The 10,612-nt window shown below is 41.9% G+C and overlaps 2 protein-coding genes across 2 annotated transcripts; one reads left to right on the plus strand and one right to left on the minus strand.

The window, feature by feature from the left end:
* Positions 1-144: 144 nt before the first annotated feature.
* Positions 145-4,794, minus strand: themis2 (thymocyte selection associated family member 2). Its single transcript, XM_068736359.1, has 6 exons — positions 4,637-4,794; positions 4,136-4,276; positions 3,255-3,680; positions 1,550-2,769; positions 1,152-1,269; positions 145-931 (listed from the first exon to the last, which is right to left on the minus strand). The coding sequence occupies exons 1-6, from the start codon at positions 4,737-4,739 to the stop codon at positions 819-821; spliced, it is 2,121 nt and encodes a 706-aa protein (XP_068592460.1). The 5' UTR covers positions 4,740-4,794; the 3' UTR covers positions 145-818.
* Positions 4,795-5,976: 1,182 nt separating this feature from the next.
* On the plus strand, positions 5,977-10,609 carry ppp1r8b (protein phosphatase 1, regulatory subunit 8b). The gene is made up of 7 exons (XM_068736277.1): positions 5,977-6,045; positions 6,602-6,662; positions 6,931-7,084; positions 7,210-7,427; positions 7,620-7,764; positions 8,483-8,547; positions 8,655-10,609. Exons 1-7 carry the CDS (start codon positions 5,993-5,995, stop codon positions 9,006-9,008), a joined length of 1,050 nt encoding a protein of 349 aa, XP_068592378.1. The 5' UTR covers positions 5,977-5,992; the 3' UTR covers positions 9,009-10,609.
* Positions 10,610-10,612: the final 3 nt, after the last annotated feature.

The following is a 10,612-nucleotide window of genomic DNA, read 5'->3' on the forward strand; positions in this document are numbered from 1 at the left end:
CACTTTAGATGTTTGTCTTGATTAAGTCCACCTGTGGCAAATTCAGTTTGGGCAGGATGCAGAAATGTAGACCAACACATCTGTCAACAAGGCTGCACTGGTTCACAGCTTTGAATCAAGTTGAATAAACCACATAGGTCTGAGTTGATTCTGAAGCCACTTTATTAGTGATGATACATATCTTAAATACAAAATAAAACTCCAGACAATCTACAGTATGGTATTGAAATAAATGGTTCCAACCTTTAAAGAAATGGAGAGTACACAAACTTAATTTGTCATTTTGATATTTCTTTGGCAGAGTCAAAACCATTTCATAACATAAAAAAATAAGTAAAAATAGGGTTTGATACTGTGTATGGCACCTTTTTGTACTCTCAGATCATTAGTTTGAGTGACAACTGGGGGAGCTTCTGCTATTGTGTTACCATTACATGGCCATGCATGTGAGAAGCTGCACATCTAAGACTCGTGCCTCCCAGACTGGTTTGAGCCTTTTCTCTTTAGAGTTTGTATGTTAACGTTGATGCTATAGGAGGTTTCCACATACATCATCAAATGCCTGTACAATAAAATGTAATGAAGCTTATAAATTACACTGAGGCAACAAGGTAATTATTCAACTCTGGTCATTTCCAAGGCTGTTTGTGGTGTTGTGATTTGACTTTTTGTACTGGAAGGTGTTGCTGATGCTCCAGGATGGACTAACAAACTGCTAAGAAATGCACAGTATAATGGTATTTTATGCAAACAATATTTAGGATTTCATGGACAGGTTGCGTGGTCTGACTATAAAGACTCACAATATAAGTCTAACCTTAGTAATACAAGACGTTCTCTTTTGCTTTCTGCACTACCATTGCGAAAGTCTCGTCCACAGTTTCATAGTCATGGTCGCTGTCCACATCTGCTGCGAATTCACACAGATTTACTGAAGAAGAAGAAGAAGAAGAAGAAGAAGGGAAGAAGTTAATCAATTAGTTCTATTCAATATTTGAAATATTTTATATGTATCTTACAAACAGCCCGAGGATGAATTGAAAAGCTGGTTTGGTCTTCATATAAATTATAGAATAATGTCACAATTGTCCTTTAAGTGTTGCCAGTATGGCTGTAATCTATGCGATAAGAGTCTGCAGTAAGAGCTTCACCTTTTTTCTTTGACTCCTCCATTTCCACATAAGTGTTTGGCAGAGCCTTGCGTGTCGTTACTTCAGCTGATGCGTGCTTTCGGGGTACAAGTGGCGGAGGTTGATCGTCCAAGATAGCCTGCTCAATAAGAGGAAGTCAGAAACATTCAGCTTTAGTACATGCATGCCTTTCTTACCACAGCAAAAAGTGGAAGCATCATGTATTTGCATAGCCTGCCATTTCTGACCGGATTAAGATTTCCTGAATGTCATAGTGTGAGAAAATGTGTTTATCTGTGACAGACATTAAACCGTGGTGTGTTTTACAGAGCAAGATGAGACACATGACCTCACCTCAACCACAATAGATTCTAAATAGCTTGCGGAACTATCATACCTGTATAAAAAGCCATACTTACTGGAGGTGGTGGAGCTGGGGGCCTTCTTTTGCTATTCAAAGTCAAATCGGCTAACTCCTTGGTTGGGACGCTTTTGTCCGGTCCTTGCTTGGACTTGCCTGCCTTGGATGTTTTCTTTATGGATTTTTTGGATGACTTCGAAGATGACGGAGTTCGCTTTGGTGGTCGAGGTGGAGGAGCTACATCTGAGTTCCCCTGTTTGCGAAATTCATAAAAGAACGTGTCTGTCACCTCAGTAACCCGATCCACATGGCACTTAGGTGGCTGACCGCTGGGCCATGGCAGGGCGTCCTGGGTAAAAGAGACGGACATGGAGAGCCACTGGGTTGGGATCTCGAAACAGTGGTCTGGCCTGTGCAGAAAGCTTGCCTGGATGGTGGGCTCTAACATGGCCCCCTCTATTCTGAGGCATGCAAACCCAAACAGGGGATCAGTCTCAAGTTCGGTATCCCGGCTCACCACTTTCACATCCAGCGGCAAACTAAACTCCTTCCCCAAGTCTTTGAGTCTGTACTTCTTGTTATCAGCTATCACCTCCACAAAGTGACCCTGCATGTACAGAGGCAGAAAGATCTCCTCTCTCTCATCCCCCTGCTTGACCTCCTTTTCATCATCATCATCCTCATCCTCATCATCATCATCATCATCTGGCTCTTGGAGACGCTGACACAAAAGAGCCTCGATGGCCTGCCTCTGTCCCCGGCTGCTATCACAAGGCAACTCCATCGTTTCCCAGCGAACAACCTCCAGCTGTTCGCCCACACTGAGGGCAGGCAGGCCTTCCTCCTCATCTTCCTCACAGCTCCTTGTTACACCCACCTTCAGACCCGGTGTCTGGATTGAAGCGACGTACAGCTCGTACACGGAATTAAACTCTCTTGGCCGCCTCCGTAATCGTCCACCATATTGCTGAGATACCAGGAAGTACTGCTGTGTCTTTCGGCTCTTCAAGCTGGATAACATAACCATGGCAGAGGTCCCTATCTTGTGGAAAATCAGGTGGCTGTTCTTGCTAAGTTCTGGCAGCCAGCTACACCTGAACAGAGAGCGCGTTTCTGGGCCCTCCAATATCTCTACTACTGTCGGGAAGGATTCCCCCGGCTGGGAAAAGACCTCCGTCAGACTGAGCGGGGTCACAAAATTCACATCATTGCTCATCTCGGTGACATCGACCACGTCCACCTCTAAGCTGGACGGAAACTTGAAGATGTTTTTCCTCACTGTACAAAAAAAATGAGAGAAACTATGTTAAGAAGAGGAACTTGATGAAGTACAGTGTGCTTCTTCAGTGACGGAAGATATATTCAAAACCTTTACTATAAACAAAAGTATAATAAAAGTATACAGTGTAAAACTTGTAATGATACTGATTAATGATGAATCATTGGGTTTTTAAGATTGTATCCTTGAGTAAACCAAAACCACATTCCACTGTGATTGACACAATGAGAAAGAAGAAAAATTATAATACAAATAATTATAATCATCGTCAGATTAAGAAAGAATGGGCAAATAAGCTGGCCACCATGACAACATAAGAACAGACAAACAGACAACAGAAAAGCATTCAGGAGCAGTCGAGGACTAAGGGTAATTTACACTCAAAAAATATTTTGTTTTGATCAGATAAACAATGTGAAAATAATGTGTTTACAATGTGCAAATAACTTTAATTATTTTTAAATTAAAAATAAGTTATTCTCACTGCTCATGATGGCGTGGACCTGGTATATTGGGCTGAGGGTAAGAGGCCGTTCACACTTGGTGGTGTTGACGAAGCGAAACTGTCGACTGCGCAGGCAGGGCGAGGCCATGATCTCCCGCAGAGTGAAGCGCTCCTCACTTTCGCACTCATTGAACTCCCCTTGGGAAGAAATTGGGATACACACTTCTGCGGAGGCTTCCTGTTGTCCTCGAACGTGGCAGCGCACCTGATCCTCCTGGCCCTTGTGCCGCTCAATGGAGAGCACCGTCAAAGTGCTGTCGGCCCCCAGTGTGAAATCACCAACGCTGAACTTGGAGCGGCTGGTGAACGTGAAGGGAAGGCAGGATTCCAGGCCCACGGGCCTCAAGCTCACCAGCTCCTCGATGGTACCGTACGGCATCTCATCTGGAACAACCTTGAACAAACCTGAGGAACAGAGGTCAAGTGTCAACGGGCAGCTATGAAGCAATAGATAGATAGATAGATAGATGTATACTTTATTTATCCCCAGGGGGGAATTTGTTTGTAGCAGCAGCAAACAAAGTTACACAGTAAAATAAAAATATGAAGTACGGAAAATGCACAATATATACAATACAATAAAGTAACAGAGCAGAACCTATTACATTTAAGAAAATAAAGTAATAAAAAAATGCACAGTATATACAATCAAATAAAATGGTTTTAAATTAACTAAGTAGGAAAACTAAACTAAACAGTAGTGCAAAAGATCGCCAATAGCGGCAACAGCAGTGTAGTGGTGTTATAGTCATTTGAAGGAAGATTTGGCCAGAGGTGATTTGTTATAAAGTGTTATGGCAGAAGGCAGGAATGTTCTCCTGTACAAGCTATTCTCACAAGAATCGTGTCTGAAGACCAACCTGTGTGGTTGATAGGCAGCTCAAACGTCTCATTGTTGCCGATGTCTTCGCAGCAAACTGATTGGAGCTCAATGCCAATGACCTTTATTAGATCCCCAGTAGAAAAGCTCACTTCACTCCCAGATAGCTCATATATAGACCCTGAAACGGAGATTGAGAATTTGACCAAAGGAGCTAAATAACAAGATCAGTAATGAGCAGGTTTATCAGGGATAGATAACAATTCTAAGCTAATGTGAAATATTTATTATTACCATTCATGAGCAATAAAAACCTTTCAACTAAAACAAATCCTCACTGTCTTATTTGACAACAATAATGTCTGATTTGGGGTTGAGAAAAGAAGGAAACATGTATACTATATAGATACAAAATGTATGCAATAGATACAATGACACAAAATAGATTTGATCTAATCTCTTCAGATAATCTCTCATCTCTTTTGTCCTCATCTGCCCTCACAGTTTCGGTTCACAATCAACAATGCAATCAAATGCCTACCTTGGAAATACACTCCAGAGCAAACTTGTAGAATTTTTGGCAGACAGGAGTTGTCAAATGAAGCAATCAGTTGTTGAAGTGGAAAAGCAGTCGAGCCTGCCATCACTGTTGCCTCAGTGTGCTGTGATCAAAAGTGAAGGCAGACAGCAAATGTCAAGTGAAGCATACAAGGAGGTTGCTTTCTCAGTCAAAAACCACAAATGTGAATGAGGAAGTCACAGGAGCTGTTTGCGCAATGCTTGCATTTTTACAGGCGGAGGACAAGTTATATGACTTTGAGTTGTGAAGGAAGTTATTAGTCTGTTCATTTGATTGCAGCATTAACACCCAATAATTACCCAAAGCAAATAGACCAAGATACTCCAGGATATATACCCTTATTAGGAAATGTGTCATGTTTGTGTTGGTGTATGTGTGTGTATGTGTGTGTGTGTCTTTTAGAAGTAAAAACATTTGTTATGTGCACACATAACACACAACAACTCTTCTTTATTGTTATGCACCATTCACCAAGTCAAATTTCTTGTATGTGTAACGTACTTGGCAATTGGTTCAGATTCTGACTAAGGGATAACATACTCCACTCTCAAATGGACACATTTAATTGTTCTCTATAAAGATTGTTTCAACATCTAAAAGATCCCCAAAAAACTAATCTTGTTTTTTAATATCAAGATGGACAATTTATCGAAACTGATATTGTTGTGTTTTGGCATCAGCGCTGTGTAACAGAACACAACAATAATGGTTGATACTTGACATATTTATCACAGCCGAGCCACAAAAGGGATTCTCTGAGCTTTTAGGGAACTGTACCACACTTCTTTCCAAATACAACCTTCCAGCGCCCTTCAAAGTGTGCTGTGACACATGACATGTCCTTCATGCAGGGAATGTACCCTCTCAAACTAGTTATGCCCCATAAAGTAGAAAAAGACAACCCCCTCACTTCCTGTAGAATAAACTAGGCATCTTCCCACCTCTGTGACATGATAAGGCAGCCCCTCACTCTCAAACCATTATCTCTCCACAACAACACCAATCAGACACACTTCAAAAAACATTTTACTGCAGCGTGCCTGTTTAGAGTCAGAAATCTGTGCTTTGAGAACCCCTAGTGGTTGTTGAGGGAATTCAAAGTTTTTCTTGTTCACTTTAATTGCCCCCACTTGATGTTAGCACAGAGATAATTTGACCCATTTTCAGCCTAAATTCTGTGGAAATAATGCATTTTAATAAATCTATTCGGTGTTCTACTCTGGATGTGATGTGTTAGAATTGGAAGACAACAACTCCCAGTAAACCCAAAGTGACGTTTACCCAACATGCACTTCGGCCATGAGAGGATGAGGCAAGATGGCGACTAAAATAAGCAAAGAAAGTGCTCCTCCTTTTGATTGTCCATCATGGTGAGAAAATCCACATGCTGAAGTTGTAGCTGTCTGTTTGTAATGCAATACCAGATGCAAATGAGCAAAGCAGCGTTCACTCATTCATATAACTGATGTTTAACGCAGAGATAAGCTTGTAGTAACTGTTGCTAGCGTTAGCAACTAAGCAAGCTAGCAAGCTAACTCGTTCACGTTGGTATTCATTTACAAATGGCGTTAGGTTTTACTGTCGTTTCTACAAGGAAATGCTTCACGTGTTAAGGTTAAGGGTGTCTGTTATGAGCAGAATTTGTTAAGTGGTATTGATAGTGCGTTTTTTAAATATTGATTTGCCTTCGTCTTGGTCTTTAATAGCATTGCAATAGATGACGACCGCTAACGCTACAAAGGTTTCCATGAGATGACTAACGTGCAGGTCCACCTTGCAAGCACTCGTTTATTATGAATGAAGCGTCATGCATGTCAAGAGAAACAAAGCTAGCATATTGATTTGTTGTAATGATCAACAGTGTTCAAATGCCCGGATTGTAGACTTTGTAAATGTTCAAAACGTTCACCAAGTGTTATCTTTCAGGGCAGGCAAGCCGCCTCAGGGGCTCCATCTAGACGTGATGAAGGGAGACAAACTGATGGAGGTAACTTGGCTTTTTGACTATTCAAATGAGTTGAATGCACCAGATACGAGCCTGACGTTCCACTCTGTCCCAGATGTGTTGCACACTGGGACTTTCTTTGGCTTCATGGCTTCAAATGGTGCAAGAGCAGAATAAGCCCTGATATTTAAGCCTTTCAGTGAGAAGAAACACTGCTCGGTTATGACTCAGAGGCACAAAGACATTTTACATCACCTGATAAGCAGTCGTTTGAAAGACCTTGATTCACCAAAAGTGTCTCTTCCCGTAGAAACTGATCATAGATGAAAAGAAGTACTACTTGTTTGGAAGGAACCCGGACTGGTGTGACTTCACCATCGACCATCAGTCATGCTCACGTGTACACGCTGCCCTGGTCTACCACAAACACCTGAAAAGGCTCTTTCTCATAGACCTGAACAGCAGTAAGACATCATTCACAATCACACTTGTATACTCGTGTTGTATTTACAACCAGTGTCTGTCCACAGTAATGTAACATTCTGTCTTAACATTTGCAAACCACTTTATTTGATTTTTGCCATTTTAGCCCACGGTACTTTCCTGGGACACATCCGTCTGGAGGCACACAAGCCTCAGCAAGTTCCCATAGACTCTACGGTATCTTTTGGGGCCTCAACAAGGACCTACACCATCAGAGAGAAACCCCAGACCCAAGGCACCGCCGGCACCGGGGACAGCAAGACGGGAGAGGATGAGGAGCTGAAAGGACTGCTCGGGCTTCCAGAGGAAGAGACGGAGCTGGAGGTACATTGAGTTTCTCGATAATAACAATATTCTCGTGCTCTCAAATATGAATTACATAAAGGGAGAAAGAAAATGGCTGCAACTGGTCTCTTAATCATCACATTTGTTGCCCACAAGGTAGACTGCTAATAGCCTTTATGAAGTGTAATATTAGTAATATCTTGATATCAATGCCTGTCTGCATCCTGCCAGAACCTGACGGAGTTCAACACGGCTCACAACAAGCGTATCTCCTTACTGACTATTGAGGAGGGTAATCTGGAAATCCAGAGGCCTAAGAGGAAGCGGAGGAACTCCAGGGTTACCTTCAATGAGGACGACTCCATCATTAACCCAGGTATGAAGAACCTAAGATTCTTCTGTGGAGGTTTTACAGCAGCTAACTGAAAAGGACCTTTAGGGGATTTTAGTTTGGACCTCATCCAAGTTGTTTTTACGGACAGTAAACTTATTAAAGGTGCTTTATATGAGGTTTGGAGCATTTCTATTGCTTTGCAACAGCTCTCATCATTAATATAGCTGATCGGCTTGCAGCTAACGGTGCAGACAGAGCTAACAGTATTTAACTGAGAGGGAACTGGAGGGTGGATGCTACACTTTTGTGACGACGCTGTCGGTCGGGACGGCGTCATCAGCTGTAAACGCAGTGCAGCACAGTGGCCGTGAACTTGCTAGTGGGGCGCACTCACACGCACAAACCTTCGCTAAAAGCATGCGCTGCCGTGCCGACTGTGTCACCAAATCAAGGAGAAGCTTGAATTACAACACACACAGAGGGACGGCGCCTTCATTCTCTGATCAGGTTACTCAACTACTTGTTTGCAGCAATATTAATGCTCTGAATATCAAATTTAGCACCACTAAGTAAGTTATTTAATTTGTTCGAATGGGTTTTTGCAGTGAGGGGCCTCCCATGATGCTGTAAATATATAACCAAGCTATGTCACATGTGTTAAAGCTATGTGATGTGACGATATGTATGTCTATTATTCTTCTTTTCGTAAACAAAAACATTCCTGGATACATTTTAACACTTGTCTTTTTAATACTTACAGAAGATATAGACCCCTCGGTGGGACGGTTTAGAAACATGGTGCAGACTGCTGTCATCCCCATCAAGGTAAGCTTTTATGTCACACAGCACAATACCAGTGCTATGTTTCAGCAAAAATATGACTTGGAATATGTATAGCAGGTGATGTTAATACACCGTCCTCTCTGCTGCAGAAACGCAGATCAGAGGGTCACAACACTCTTGGTCTCGACGACATGACTTCGAAGCGCATCCACGCCTACAGCTTGGGTGGTGGTCTCTATGGGGACTTGCCCCCCACCAGTCACGAGAACCAGCCAACAGGAGCTCCGGGAGGTGCTGCTATGCAGGGAGGGCTTCCTCTGCCCTTCCCCAATCCAGCGCCCGAGGTGGACCTGGCCCCAGAGGCTCCCCAACCCCCCGTCACACTCAACCCCACCCCCGTCACAGCCCCCTACCTACCAGAGACACACAACGAGCCACGCAAAAAGAAGTATGCCAAAGAAGCTTGGCCGGGGAAGAAACCCACCCCTTCACTACTCATCTAACAGTTTCCCAAAGCTGCTGACTCTCAGGTTACCAGCAGATACAGCAGGGACTGTGACCTGGCAGAGGGGGAGTCATTCACATCTCAATCTTCTTTTTTTTTTTTTATTTGTCGTGTTCCTCATTGTCATCACAAAAAAAAAGGCACCTCACAGTTTCTTTGTGGTCTGTCACAAGATATCACCAACATTGCTATGTCAGCAGCAGGAATACAGCAGAAGCTTGTTGATTGGAAGCACAACTAACATAAATTTACAACACTTGGCAGTTAGCATCTGAGCCTCAGAAGTGCGGTTGGTTGCCTGTTTGTCTGTGAGTGACGGGCTACATGGATATGGTTATGTTTTGGATGTTGAGTTGTATTTTTTTTTTTTTTTTTACTAATCACTTTTTCAACGTTTTTTTTCACTCCGTCAGTGTTTTGATAATGCTATTAAACAAATGGCAGAAAAAGGACTTTTATATGAAATATTTGACCGTGAGAAGTCAGGAAAGTCACAGAATCCAGACATGAAGTCAGTTTCTATCAAAACACAGGGCTGCCTTTTATTTTGAAAAACCTCTTGATATAATGTGAAGTCTTTCCATTACATGGGTTAGACCAATAGGACATCAACTCAAGTGTTTTGTATTTGTCCAACAAGCCACTAGATGGTGACTTGTGCACAATGGTCAAAGTTGTCAGTGAGCTATCATTATGGCCTGTTGCACCAACATTTCAAAATCTATTTGGCATCTTGTGAAGGTGATGCAAACTTGTCGTTACTGATTTGGATTCTTCTGCAGATAAAAGCCACTTGCCCTGTCCAAACAGTATGTCGTTCACATCTTTTTCTAATATATATTGAGTTTGAAATGGTTTGTAGTATACTGTAAATACAATAATTTTACAGTTGTTTATGTTGGCAGTTAATTGGACTATTATGTAATAACAGAATATAGTTTTAAATTGGAACGGCAGCACAGTATCAAATACCAACTCGGCTGGATAATTTAAAAAATGCTCGTCAAAACACAAAAGGTTTGGATTTAGTATGTTTTGATGGTCATGTAGAGTGTTAATATCTCTCTTGCAGAAGAGTACAGTGCTGTTTATACAGTGAACTGTTCATATTTAGTTTGCCCCGAACTGACTTGAGACATAGGAACCATCTTTGCACAGTAACAGAATATCATAGTTACTCATGTCACACATTTGGAACATTATGTAACTGGTTGTAATTCCCAAGTGTAAAGGTCCCATGAAATGGTATTCTCACTTAATTGTTCCCGTTTGAGAGAGGCATGAGACTGCAAGCTGTCAATCTTATTTTAAACAAATAGGCAAGTAGTTATAAGGAAGGCTGAGTTGATGGAACATGCAGAAAGATTGGATGATTAACGGTTGGACTTTTTAAGTTCTTTGGGATAGCATTAAGTCAGCACTAAAGACGAGCCATTTCATAGAAAGTTCAAGTGGCCATTTCATGGGATCTTATAAGTGAAAGGTTGGAGATCAGAAATCAACAAAAGACGAGGTGTTTCACTTTTACAAACTGTGTTGGTGACTTTTTGTCCTTGTGGATTTTGTAATCATATGACTGTAAATAAAAAATGAATTACTTTT

This window comes from Cebidichthys violaceus, unplaced genomic scaffold, assembly GCF_023349555.1.
Source record: "Cebidichthys violaceus isolate CVI_PGR_0920_01 unplaced genomic scaffold, fCebVio1.0.p SCAF_7, whole genome shotgun sequence".
Taxonomy (NCBI): Eukaryota; Metazoa; Chordata; class Actinopteri; order Perciformes; family Stichaeidae; genus Cebidichthys; species Cebidichthys violaceus.